This window comes from Pseudophryne corroboree, chromosome 5, assembly GCF_028390025.1.
Source record: "Pseudophryne corroboree isolate aPseCor3 chromosome 5, aPseCor3.hap2, whole genome shotgun sequence".
Classification (NCBI taxonomy): Eukaryota; Metazoa; Chordata; class Amphibia; order Anura; family Myobatrachidae; genus Pseudophryne; species Pseudophryne corroboree.
The window spans coordinates 809,857,532-809,872,379 of record NC_086448.1 but is presented as its reverse complement, the minus strand read 5'-3'; the positions used below and the strand labels follow the sequence as shown (position 1 = coordinate 809,872,379).

The 14,848-nt window shown below is 43.4% G+C and overlaps 1 protein-coding gene across 3 annotated transcripts in view; it reads right to left on the bottom strand.

Moving 5' to 3' along the window:
- The window catches only part of TRPS1 (transcriptional repressor GATA binding 1), a 331,746-nt gene that overhangs the window by 234,767 nt on the left and 82,131 nt on the right, over positions 1–14,848 (bottom strand). For all 3 annotated transcript variants that reach the window (XM_063924484.1, XM_063924486.1, XM_063924485.1), the window contains exon 2: positions 6,519–7,423. In XM_063924484.1, the coding sequence (XP_063780554.1) occupies positions 6,519–7,421 (903 nt within the window). In that variant the 5' untranslated portion in view covers positions 7,422–7,423. The remainder of the gene's footprint in view (positions 1–6,518; positions 7,424–14,848) is intronic.

Genomic DNA, 14,848 nt, shown 5'->3' with positions numbered 1-14,848 from the left:
AACTTTTTGTTTATAACTAATCATTTAGTCTCCCATATCCAAAATGCTTCAGAGCAGAGGTATTTTGGATATCATATTTTTCCGTAGTTTGGAATAATTTGGATATCTCAGGGATGGGACTCAAGTCTAAACACAAGAAATATTTATGTTTCATATACATCTTATACACGTAGCCCGAAGGTAATTTTATACAATATTTTTAATAATTTTGTACATGAAACAAAGTTTGTGTACATACACAGAATTCATTTATGTTTAATATAGACCTTATACCCACAGCCTGAAGGTAATTTTAAACAATATATGAGATAATATTATGCATTAAGCAAAGGTATCACTATCTCAGTTGCGCTCCTAAAAATGTTTTCTTTCGGAACATTACGTATTTTGGAATTTTTGATATGGGACACCTGTAATGAATCCCAGGTGTATTTTATTTATATTTTACTTTTTTACTTTTTTTTGTGAACAGGTAAAAGATATAAATGAATAGATCCTCTAAATAGTAGAATACAACACTGCTAATCAACTAGATTTATTTTCGGATTAAAAGTCTGTAGTTTGCCATGGGAGAAGGATATGAAAGCACCCAATTAGCAACTTTTGAATTAATTTCTGATGAATACTTTTAGAAACTTTCTGTGTAATCTGAAGTTGAGACAATGATACAGTAGTCTTCAATTCTCCAGTTTGAGTCCATTACAGCTTCTATAGTATATCCTACAAATTTCAACTCAATGTTAATATCTAACTCGTGGCTAAAATATGCAAGTAAAAAAAAGGAGGGCGCCGAAATAACCAGCCATCCATTATGTTACCGAGCACAAATTAAAATTTCTCGTAACTGTAACATTTACCACTAATATAGTGGTTTTCACTTTGTTCTATACTGTACAATGCAGGTCTGTTTACACAACTAATTTGTTAGACTGATAAACCTTATCATGGTTAAGTGTTCTGCGATTAGGGACTCAATCTCTCTAGGCTCTTCTTATCTGCTATTTGTTAGTTTATCCCATGTACTAATCACTCAGGTTAATTGGAAGACTACTGGAAAGCAAAGAGGTCAAAAGGTCTGAGAAATTACAAAAAAATAATAATGATTAAAACAGATTTCTGTACTTTTCTTGCAAGCACAGAGGAAATGTACATTATAACATTTATCAGCGGATATATTAATCCGTGTACACATTTTAAGTGAACCTTACAATTGCGATCAATTGATAAGCACAAGGGCAAAACTCACAAATCTGTTCTGCATAACGTCCACCTCATTCTAGGACACGGGTGGGGGTGGGGGGGGTGGGGAATTGCTAAGGGCTTAATTTGTACAACAATAAAAGGAGGCCTCTTATTAAGTCTTTTATATAAGTTTCACAACCCAAATAAACTGACTAAGAGGTTTCCAACTGCCACTCCCAGTTTCTGCCGTAACGGTGGCCACTGGGGAATTATGCATCATGTATAGTGGACACAGCTGCTCTCCTTAAAAATTTAGTAGCTAGAGTCCCCATCACAGGAGACTCCTTGCAGTGGCCTCTACCGACACCAATGGCCGTAGGCACTGATAAATATGGAGGATCCCTAAGTATGTTGAAAACGAAAATTTTCACCATATTTTGGGATAAATACCACATTCCTGAAAATGCATATTTATACAAGGTAGGCATGTCGACAAATAATATCAGCAGGAAATTATCCGTATCTGCCATGAGTGAATGCTGTACCAAGATTTTTGTTTAGACAGAGATACAGGGGCATATGTATCATAGCTTTAAGATAGATATAATACAGACCAGTCAGCTCCTAACTGCCTTTTTTCAAACACAGCCTGTAACATGGCAGATAGGAGCTGATTGGCTGGCACTTTATCTCTCTCTGATTTTTGATACATAGGCCCCACTAGTAGGTAGATAGATAGATAGATAGATAGATAGATAGATAGATAGATAGATAGATAGATAGATTTTGTGGCTTTTTATATTACTTTTGTTCTTATTGACTATGAATAATAATGCAAGTGGAACAAAAAGAAATGTGGACCTCTATCCACGCATTTCACACATTTCCATATGTAAGAAAAACTAATAAATGCTAATATACAAAATGGACAAGAGAATTCACAGAGCCTTATGTCCCCCCTCTAGCACATATATGGACTGGGAAATCGTTTTGGAAGTACATATAGCACACGCAAAGGAATATGACGTTTTCCGGCAGACAAACCTCTCATCTAAGTGCTCACAGAGCATAGCAGCCTGTCTGGAATCAGACGACAATAATTCAGCTCTACAGGAGTTTCTCTATTTTCTGAGCATGCATAATTCATTTATCATAAGAAATGATCTGCATAAACTCATCTTATGAGCAAAGCCCCTAATATATTAATTCTGCATTGGCATAATGAGTAAGTATTATTTAAAAGGAAAGCGGAGGATAAAACTTCAGATTTTTTTTTTTTTTTGCACAAAGTCCTGTTGGGTGTTTTACATCGAGTGACTGCATAGCAACTCTCTGCTGGGACTTGTAGTTCCACAGCAGCAGGCAGGCCTGCCTTTGATATACTGAGAGCAGAGAAGTCCCCTACCAGAGGACACAGCTGACTGCCTTAGAAAGCTGACTAGTGTCCGTCTGACAAGTATTTCTGTCTGGGGAATATTCCAACTGGTATAACAGCAGGAGGCCGTCGTTTAAAATAGCCTGGCTTAATTTTACTCTTAATTACTGCTTAAGGATTGTACTTCTATTAGCATTCCTATAGAATACAGCAACCATCTTTATCTTCTGCACTGCAGGAGAAATGGCATTCCATTTAAAACCATCCTCTGTTAGCACTTTGCTAATAAGCATCTGCAATTATTCAGTTTTACACCATTTAGTATATGTTCTCCAAAGTAGAACTTTCATCACATTGTTCTAATGCAAGAAATATTAACTGATGTACTGTGCAATGTTAAAGGGGAGAAATGACTCATTGTGGGCGGGATGTACTAAGCGGAAAATGCGGTAAACTCCCTGTTTACCGCATTTTCCTAATGTGCTAACCCCCGGCCGGCAGGAGAGCGCCGCGGCGGGGTACGCCAGCTTTGTACGTCCATAGAAGCCTATGGGCTTCTCTCCGCGGCGCTGTGTGAGGGATCCGATCGGATCCCTCCCAGCATGCCCTGCAGCCGCCCCTGTCACCCTGCGCATGCGCAGACTGACTTCTGGGGCCGAATCCCGGAAGTCAGGCTGCCGCTGCGCATTGCGGAGGACAGCTCTTATCGGAAGAGCTGTCCTCCGCAATGCTGATCGCATATGTTAGTACATATGCGATCAGCATCGTGGCGCAGGGCGGCGATGGGCGGCGATGTACATTAGTACATCCCGCCCTGGATCTGTAAACTACCTGTACTTAGGGGCTAATTCAGACCTGTTCGCTCGCTAGGTTTTTTTTTTTGCAGTCCTGCGTTCGCATAGTCGCCGCCCATAGGGGAGTGTATTTTCGCTTTGCAAGTGTGCGAACGCCTGTGTAGCAGAGCTGTACAAACAGATATTGTGCTGTCTCTGAGTAGCCCAGGACTTACTCAGCCGCTGCCATCACTTCAGCCTGTCCGGGACCGGAATTGACGTCAGGAACCCGCCCTGCAAACGCTTGGACACGCCTGCGTTTTTCCAACCACTCCCAGAAAACGGTCAGTTGACACCCCCAAATGCCTTCTTCCTATCAATCTCCTTGCGAACGCACGTGCAAATGGATCTTTCGCACAAACCCATCGCTGAGCGGCGATCCGCTTTGTACCAGTGCGACGCACCTGCGCATTGTGGTGCATACGCATGCGCAGTTCTGACCTGATCGCCCACTTTACGAAAACGCAGCATAGCGATCAGATTTGACTTAGGCCCTTAGAGTGTTAGTATTTTCCAAGGTCTTATTATTGTCACAAAGCTCAGAAACGGAAGATGACCCATCTTTCTATTGGTAGTGCAATGGACACCAATGGAGGAAAAACTTAATTTATTTGATCTTTCCACATTTTAGTGATAGTTTGTCACTGTACTCTGTTAACCCTTGCAACAATCATTTATTCTGGACAGAGGTACAATTCACACAATGTTTTTGGATTGTTTTGCCGTTATTTGGTCCAGGTGATGCTGTACTATTTGACCCAGCCCGTCCTGCCAACAGTATCCGTTCACATGGTCGACCATGTTATGGTCGACAGTCATTAGGTCGACCACTATTGGTCGACATTGACATGGTCGACATGGACACATGGTCGACACATGAAAGGTCGACACATGAAAAGGTCGGCATTAGTTTTTTAACTTTTTTTTTTCTTTTGGGGAACTTTTCCATACTTTACGATCCACGTGGACTACGATTGGAACGGTAATCTGTGCCGAGCGAAGCGAAGGCACCATGCCCGAAGCATGGCGAGCGAAGCGAGCCATGTGAGGGGACGCGGTGCACTAATTGGGGTTCCCAGTCACTGTACGCAAAAAACGACACCAAAAAAAGTAAAAAAACGCATGTCGACCATTTCATGTGTCGACCTTTCATGTGTCGACAATTTTCATGTGTCGACCATGTGTCCATGTCGACCATGTCAATGTCGACCAATAGTGGTCGACCTAATGACTGTCGACCATAACATGGTCGACCATTCATACCGGAACCCCTGCCAACAGGTGGAGGAGAAACGTTTACATAATCTGGTTACACAGATAAATTTCTTATGTGCAAAATAATAAAAATAATAAAACAAGGCAGTTCCCATATTCTAGGAGCCACGCATGCACACAATTGTTCAGTAATAGGGGGATATCCAATTATCCCCGTTAAAACATCGGACTTTTTCCCGATGTTTCACAGATTATTTTTTTTTACAGGCTATCCTGTTAAATCGCGTGTAAAAAAAACCCCTTTCTCCCGAAAACACACAGGTTCAGTGAAACCTATGTGTTTTCGGGTAAAACAGCACCCTTATCGGACGAAAACGTGGCTGTTTCCGGGGATTCTGCTTCGCCTGCCGGAGGCAGGTGAAACAAAATCCCTGATAAGCCAGCGCATGCTGCGGCTTATCGGGGCTAATTAGATAGCCCCCGGCGGGACAATTAGCCCCGGTAAAAAACCGGGGCTAATTGGATATCCCCCATAATGTTTGTGTAATGTTTCACAGTGTTAATGGATGAGAGAGAAAAATTCACCATGACCTATCAAGTAAGCAACATGGCAGAAAACATGTATTTAAATGGATGCATATCTAAAAAACCAATGATCTCTATGTGGGGAGACATATGTACATGTGTGTACTGTGCACTTCAAATAAACATAAACACCATTTATTAATAGTGCAATTGTTATTATAATTACATCATTGAGTCCCGTTGGAGAAAGAGCGCTATATAAATACAATTATTATTATTATTATTATTATTATTATTATTAATTAACATAGAATTACTAAACTTAATCTACAATTATTACCCTGCTGCAAGAGAAAAGAGTCAGGTTCTTATACATTGAGCCTATAATAGTAACTAACAACTTTAAGAAATTCCTTAATGATGTCAAGTTTTAATTAATTTTGTATTCAATTATTTCACTTGTTTCCACGGAGGGAAAGACCAAGAACATGATCTTTTGCTGCTACTTGGAGGACTAACATTGAGAAACCTGCATAGTGTTAATGTTGTTTACCTGAATGTTCATAACGCAGCATTAATCTGCAGCTAGAACCTGATTGGATGTCTTTTAAACTTGACCAATCCACTGCAGACATTACTTTACATCTTCCTGCAATTGCATACAATTGTGTCTTCAACCCATAATATATATATATATATATATATATATATATATATATATTTATATCGGCTCTCCCAATACAATAGTCACCTGCACCGGATGCCTCCACAGTAGTGTGCATATATGTTCCGGAGGTGCGGCACTCCTGGCGGCTTGGAGAATTAAAGCTCAACGCAGTACACTTCATGCATACGTTGAGCTTTTATTATCCAAGCTGCAAGGAGTGCCACACCTCCGGAACATATATATATATATATATATATTACGCTCATAAAATAATATTCACAACTCCAGTAGTGATCGCAGCGTTGAGGTAAAAAGTAGAGGAACATGGACAATGACTACTAATCAATAGGAGATAGTTATACAAAATCTGGAAAATGAATGAAGAGGGGGGAATTTACCAGTGGCCAAAATGTGGCCAGTTCTGAAATGCCATCTCACAGAGCAATAAAGTGGAATATGGAATGTTAGTAAAGAAGAAAAGCCAAATGCTTACTCATGTTACAACCGGACAAATGTGGTTTTGCAAATAAAAGAATGGGTACCCACCACAAATTTATTTTGCGTGGAATAGAACAATTACATTTTTTAGTGTGAATTGGCCGCTGCACCATGGGAACTGGGACAGTGATATCCAGTACCAGTCCTTTTTATTTGGTCTGTGTACTTATTACCAGTCCGTTATATCAGACTGGAGTTCTAGATTTCTAGAAAAGGAACTAACCTGCACATCGTAAGTTCCATTCAGTAAAACAGGCCTTTGAGAGTTCATGTCTTGCAAGACCCCCGAAAGCACAGAACGATTCACCTTGTGGAAATCTTTGGATTGGCTGAACTGTACCATGTTGTGAAGTGCCAAGATTTTGGTGTCAAGTTCAACGTCTTGCCTGGTACGGTTGTGTAGGCCAAGATGGTATTTGCGAAAGTGTTTGATGAGATCTGTGGGGTCATTCCCATAGTATCCATAGCCACAAATGTTGCATTTGAAATCCTGAAGTTCTGGGGATAAAGGTGCCGATTCAGAATGGTCATTGACCAACAGGACAGTGTGGGATTTATTCAGCCCTGAACTCCCATCAAAAGGCACTTGTAGGTTTTCAGAGGCCACCGAGGCTGGTCTAGAGTTTTGACAGTCTACTTTAACACTTTGCATCGTAAGGTCTGCAGCCCTTGGCGACATATTGTCTTCTCTCGTCTCCAAAGCATCCCCAGATGCAGCAGAGACCAAGTCTTGTGTGTCATCAGTTTCCGACCTAATAGGTGACTTCAAGGGCTCAAAAACAGCCCTAGAATCACCAGACGACAAGGCCAGCATATTTCTTTCTGTCACCTCATCATAGGAAACGTTTCTGCCCTTAAGGTGGCTAAAGTTATACACACCTCTCTCGTTAATTCCCACACTCTCAGGGTCCTTTTTAAAGCTGGAAGAAGGTTCTTGATCATGGAAACCCTGATCCTCACTGTTGTGTTCCGCAGAATTAGACTGTTCACTATTTTCTTGCATCGGATCAGTGGGAAATTCCGTGTTCCGTAAAATATCTTCTTTCTCTGATGCAGCAGACTCAAGTATCTGTGCTTCACCTTCGCTCGCAACGTTTCTCAGAGGGGGATTCTTTTTCCGGACCATATCTAGGAAGCAGAGGGAAAAAAAAATATCAATAAGCTACCATGAGCAATTTGATTAAATTATTAGCTTCAGCTCACCAAAGAAGGGTCTACTGAACAGAAACTCAATCAATAAAATCGGTATTAGCAATGTTTATCAATGTGAAGAACAGATCGATGCTAAAGGTGTTTTTACAGTCTCAGGATGTGATTTTAAGCTTTCTATTACACATTTTAATAAAGTCTGCATCATACATTAAGGATAATGTAAAAGCTAAAGAGTCTAAATAAAAAGCATACTGTAGCTACCACTAACTGAACCAAAGGCACATACCCAATTGTTTTCCAAAAGTTCCTGCACACTATTATGAATACTATAAGATATATGTTATAAGTAATGTTATGTTACACTTGCAATGTCTCAGTAGTTCTCAAACTGTATGCCTAAGCACCCTGGGGTGCCTCGGGGCACTTGCAGGGGTGTCTTGGGTTGGTGGTCCAGGACCAATTCAAATTATTTATGGTCATATAATAGGCAAAACCAGTGCCGGTGGCTGACAATCATAAAATATGTGGTCAAACAGAGGCAAATATTGTTCCTCACCACACAACTGATCCTAAGGATGACGTATAAAACATAATTTACAACATTTAATATTTTAAAAATTCTCAATAAGAAACTTTTGGCCCAGGGGTGCTGTGAACTTTTTTGGGATACTCTAAGGCGCCGTGATTCAAAAACATTTGGAAACCTCTGCTATATCTCACAATATCTCCTAACCATCTACAAGCATGACAAGCATAACATGTCCAGCATATGCTAGGTCTTGTAATCTATTAATTACAATGTAAAAGTTTTTTATTGGATTAATATAGTCTGATACGATTACTAGAGATGAGCGCTTGAAATTTTTCGGGTTTTGTGTTTTGGTTTTGGGTTCGGTTCCGCGGCCGTGTTTTGGGTTCGAACGCGTTTTGGCAAAACCTCACCGAATTTTTTTTGTCGGATTCGGGTGTGTTTTGGATTCGGGTGTTTTTTTCAAAAAACACTAAAAAACAGCTTAAATCATAGAATTTGGGGGTCATTTTGATCCCAAAGTATTATTAACCTCAAAAACCATAATTTACACTCATTTTCAGTCTATTCTGAATACCTCACACCTCACAATATTATTTTTAGTCCTAAAATTTGCACCGAGGTCGCTGTGTGAGTAAGATAAGCGACCCTAGTGGCCGACACAAACACCGGGCCCATCTAGGAGTGGCACTGCAGTGTCACGCAGGATGTCCCTTCCAAAAAACCCTCCCCAAACAGCACATGACGCAAAGAAAAAAAGAGGCGCAATGAGGTAGCTGTGTGAGTAAGATTAGCGACCCTAGTGGCCGACACAAACACCGGGCCCATCTAGGAGTGGCACTGCAGTGTCACGCAGGATGTCCCTTCCAAAAAACCCTCCCCAAACAGCACATGACGCAAAGAAAAAAAGAGGCGCAATGAGGTAGCTGTGTGAGTAAGATTAGCGACCCTAGTGGCCGACACAAACACCGGGCCCATCTAGGAGTGGCACTGCAGTGTCACGCAGGATGTCCCTTCCAAAAAACCCTCCCCAAACAGCACATGACGCAAAGAAAAAAAGAGGCGCAATGAGGTAGCTGTGTGAGTAAGATTAGCGACCCTAGTGGCCGACACAAACACCGGGCCCATCTAGGAGTGGCACTGCAGTGTCACGCAGGATGTCCCTTCCAAAAAACCCTCCCCAAACAGCACATGACGCAAAGAAAAAAAGAGGCGCAATGAGGTAGCTGTGTGAGTAAGATTAGCGACCCTAGTGGCCGACACAAACACCGGGCCCATCTAGGAGTGGCACTGCAGTGTCACGCAGGATGTCCCTTCCAAAAAACCCTCCCCAAACAGCACATGACGCAAAGAAAAAAAGAGGCGCAATGAGGTAGCTGTGTGAGTAAGATTAGCGACCCTAGTGGCCGACACAAACACCGGGCCCATCTAGGAGTGGCACTGCAGTGTCACGCAGGATGTCCCTTCCAAAAAACCCTCCCCAAACAGCACATGACGCAAAGAAAAAAAGAGGCGCAATGAGGTAGCTGACTGTGTGAGTAAGATTAGCGACCCTAGTGGCCGACACAAACACCGGGCCCATCTAGGAGTGGCACTGCAGTGTCACGCAGGATGTCCCTTCCAAAAAACCCTCCCCAATCAGCACATGATGCAAAGAAAAAGAAAAGAAAAAAGAGGTGCAAGATGGAATTGTCCTTGGGCCCTCCCACCCACCCTTATGTTGTATAAACAAAACAGGACATGCACACTTTAACCAACCCATCATTTCAGTGACAGGGTCTGCCACACGACTGTGACTGATATGACGGGTTGGTTTGGACCCCCCCCAAAAAAGAAGCAATTAATCTCTCCTTGCACAAACTGGCTCTACAGAGGCAAGATGTCCACCTCATCTTCACCCTCCGATATATCACCGTGTACATCCCCCTCCTCACAGATTATCAATTCGTCCCCACTGGAATCCACCATCTCAGCTCCCTGTGTACTTTGTGGAGGCAATTGCTGCTGGTCAATGTCTCCGCGGAGGAATTGATTATAATTCATTTTAATGAACATCATCTTCTCCACATTTTCTGGATGTAACCTCGTACGCCGATTGCTGACAAGGTGAGCGGCGGCACTAAACACTCTTTCGGAGTACACACTTGTGGGAGGGCAACTTAGGTAGAATAAAGCCAGTTTGTGCAAGGGCCTCCAAATTGCCTCTTTTTCCTGCCAGTATAAGTACGGACTGTGTGACGTGCCTACTTGGATGCGGTCACTCATATAATCCTCCACCATTCTATCAATGTTGAGAGAATCATATGCAGTGACAGTAGACGACATGTCCGTAATCGTTGTCAGGTCCTTCAGTCCGGACCAGATGTCAGCATCAGCAGTCGCTCCAGACTGCCCTGCATCACCGCCAGCGGGTGGGCTCGGAATTCTGAGCCTTTTCCTCGCACCCCCAGTTGCGGGAGAATGTGAAGGAGGAGATGTTGACAGGTCGCGTTCCGCTTGACTTGACAATTTTGTCACCAGCAGGTCTTTCAACCCCAGCAGACCTGTGTCTGCCGGAAAGAGAGATCCAAGGTAGGCTTTAAATCTAGGATCGAGCACGGTGGCCAAAATGTAGTGCTCTGATTTCAACAGATTGACCACCCGTGAATCCTTGTTAAGCGAATTAAGGGCTGCATCCACAAGTCCCACATGCCTAGCGGAATCGCTCCCTTTTAGCTCCTTCTTCAATGCCTCCAGCTTCTTCTGCAAAAGCCTGATGAAGGGAATGACCTGACTCAGGCTGGCAGTGTCTGAACTGACTTCACGTGTGGCAAGTTCAAAGGGCATCAGAACCTTGCACAACGTTGAAATCATTCTCCACTGCACTTGAGACAGGTGCATTCCACCTACTATATCGTGCTCAATTGTATAGGCTTGAATGGCCTTTTGCTGCTCCTCCAACCTCTGAAGCATATAGAGGGTTGAATTCCACCTCGTTACCACTTCTTGCTTCAGATGATGGCAGGGCAGGTTCAGTAGTTTTTGGTGGTGCTCCAGTCTTCTGTACGTGGTGCCTGTACGCCGAAAGTGTCCCGCAATTTTTCTGGCCACCGACAGCATCTCTTGCACGCCCCTGTCGTTTTTTAAAAAATTCTGCACCACCAAATTCAAGGTATGTGCAAAACATGGGACGTGCTGGAATTTGCCCATATTTAATGCACACACAATATTGCTGGCGTTGTCCGATGCCACAAATCCACAGGAGAGTCCAATTGGGGTAAGCCATTCCGCGATGATCTTCCTCAGTTGCCGTAAGAGGTTTTCAGCTGTGTGCGTATTCTGGAAAGCGGTGATACAAAGCGTAGCCTGCCTAGGAAAGAGTTGGCGTTTGCGAGATGCTGCTACTGGTGCCGCCGCTGCTGTTCTTGCGGCGGGAGTCCATACATCTACCCAGTGGGCTGTCACAGTCATATAGTCCTGACCCTGCCCTGCTCCACTTGTCCACATGTCCGTGGTTAAGTGGACATTGGGTACAACTGCATTTTTTAGGACACTGGTGAGTCTTTTTCTGACGTCCGTGTACATTCTCGGTATCGCCTGCCTAGAGAAGTGGAACCTAGATGGTATTTGGTAACGGGGGCACACTGCCTCAATAAATTGTCTAGTTCCCTGTGAACTAACGGCGGATACCGGACGCACGTCTAACACCAACATAGTTGTCAAGGACTCAGTTATCCGCTTTGCAGTAGGATGACTGCTGTGATATTTCATCTTCCTCGCAAAGGACTGTTGAACAGTCAATTGCTTACTGGAAGTAGTACAAGTGGGCTTACGACTTCCCCTCTGGGATGACCATCGACTCCCAGCGGCAACAACAGCAGCGCCAGCAGCAGTAGGCGTTACACGCAAGGATGCATCGGAGGAATCCCAGGCAGGAGAGGACTCGTCAGAATTGCCAGTGACATGGCCTGCAGGACTATTGGCATTCCTGGGGAAGGAGGAAATTGACACTGAGGGAGTTGGTGGGGTGGTTTGCGTGAGCTTGGTTACAAGAGGAAGGGATTTACTGGTCAGTGGACTGCTTCCGCTGTCACCCAAAGTTTTTGAACTTGTCACTGACTTATTATGAATGCGCTGCAGGTGACGTATAAGGGAGGATGTTCCGAGGTGGTTAACGTCCTTACCCCTACTTATTACAGCTTGACAAAGGGAACACACGGCTTGACACCTGTTGTCCGCATTTCTGGTGAAATACCTCCACACCGAAGAGCTGATTTTTTTGGTATTTTCACCAGGCATGTCAACGGCCATATTCCTCCCACGGACAACAGGTGTCTCCCCGGGTGCCTGACTTAAACAAACCACCTCACCATCAGAATCCTCCTGGTCAATTTCCTCCCCAGCGCCAGCAACACCCATATCCTCCTCATCCTGGTGTACTTCAACACTGACATCTTCAATCTGACTATCAGGAACTGGACTGCGGGTGCTCCTTCCAGCACTTGCAGGGGGCGTGCAAATGGTGGAAGGCGCATGCTCTTCACGTCCAGTGTTGGGAAGGTCAGGCATCGCAACCGACACAATTGGACTCTCCTTGTGGATTTGGGATTTCAAAGAACGCACAGTTCTTTGCGGTGCTTTTGCCAGCTTGAGTCTTTTCAGTTTTCTAGCGAGAGGCTGAGTGCTTCCATCCTCATGTGAAGCTGAACCACTAGCCATGAACATAGGCCAGGGCCTCAGCCGTTCCTTGCCACTCCGTGTGGTAAATGGCATATTGGCAAGTTTACGCTTCTCCTCCGACAATTTTATTTTAGGTTTTGGAGTCCTTTTTTTACTGATATTTGGTGTTTTGGTTTTGACATGCTCTGTACTATGCCATTGGGCATCGGCCTTGGCAGACGACGTTGCTGGCATTTCATCGTCTCGGCCATGACTAGTGGCAGCAGCTTCAGCACGAGGTGGAAGTGGATCTTGATCTTTCCCTAATTTTGGAACCTCAACATTTTTGTTCTCCATATTTTAATAGGCACAACTAAAAGGCACCTCAGGTAAACAATGGAGATGGATGGATTGGATACTAGTATACAATTATGGACGGGCTGCCGAGTGCCGACACAGAGGTAGCCACAGCCGTGAACTACCGCACTGTACTGTGTCTGCTGCTAATATATAGACTGGTTGATAAAGAGATAGTATACTCGTAACTAGTATGTATGTATAAAGAAAGAAAAAAAAACCACGGTTAGGTGGTATATACAATTATGGACGGGCTGCCGAGTGCCGACACAGAGGTAGCCACAGCCGTGAACTACCGCACTGTACTGTGTCTGCTGCTAATATATAGACTGGTTGATAAAGAGATAGTATACTCGTAACTAGTATGTATGTATAAAGAAAGAAAAAAAAACCACGGTTAGGTGGTATATACAATTATGGACGGGCTGCCGAGTGCCGACACAGAGGTAGCCACAGCCGTGAACTACCGCACTGTACTGTGTCTGCTGCTAATATATAGACTGGTTGATAAAGAGATAGTATACTCGTAACTAGTATGTATGTATAAAGAAAGAAAAAAAAACCACGGTTAGGTGGTATATACAATTATGGACGGGCTGCCGAGTGCCGACACAGAGGTAGCCACAGCCGTGAACTACCGCACTGTACTGTGTCTGCTGCTAATATATAGACTGGTTGATAAAGAGATAGTATACTCGTAACTAGTATGTATGTATAAAGAAAGAAAAAAAAACCACGGTTAGGTGGTATATACAATTATGGACGGGCTGCCGAGTGCCGACACAGAGGTAGCCACAGCCGTGAACTACCGCACTGTACTGTGTCTGCTGCTAATATATAGACTGGTTGATAAAGAGATAGTATACTCGTAACTAGTATGTATGTATAAAGAAAGAAAAAAAAAACACGGTTAGGTGGTATATACAATTATGGACGGGCTGCCGAGTGCCGACACAGAGGTAGCCACAGCCGTGAACTACCGCACTGTACTGTGTCTGCTGCTAATATATAGACTGGTTGATAAAGAGATAGTATACTCGTAACTAGTATGTATGTATAAAGAAAGAAAAAAAAACCACGGTTAGGTGGTATATACAATTATGGACGGGCTGCCGAGTGCCGACACAGAGGTAGCCACAGCCGTGAACTACCGCACTGTACTGTGTCTGCTGCTAATATATAGACTGGTTGATAAAGAGATAGTATACTCGTAACTAGTATGTATGTATAAAGAAAGAAAAAAAAACCACGGTTAGGTGGTATATACAATTATGGACGGGCTGCCGAGTGCCGACACAGAGGTAGCCACAGCCGTGAACTACCGCACTGTACTGTGTCTGCTGCTAATATATAGACTGGTTGATAAAGAGATAGTATACTCGTAACTAGTATGTATGTATAAAGAAAGAAAAAAAAACCACGGTTAGGTGGTATATACAATTATGGACGGGCTGCCGAGTGCCGACACAGAGGTAGCCACAGCCGTGAACTACCGCACTGTACTGTGCCTGCTGCTAATATAGACTGGTTGATAAAGAGATAGTATACTCGTAACTAGTATGTATGTATAAAGAAAGAAAAAAAAACCACGGTTAGGTGGTATATACAATTATGGACGGGCTGCCGAGTGCCGACACAGAGGTAGCCACAGCCGTGAACTACCGCACTGTACTGTGTCTGCTGCTAATATAGACTGGTTGATAAAGAGATAGTATACTACTAATATTATATATACTGGTGGTCAGGTCACTGGTCACTAGTCACACTGGCAGTGGCACTCCTGCAGCAAAAGTGTGCACTGTTTTAATATAATATTATGTACTCCTGGCTCCTGCTATAACCTATAACTGGCACTGCAGTAGTGCTCCCCAGTCTCC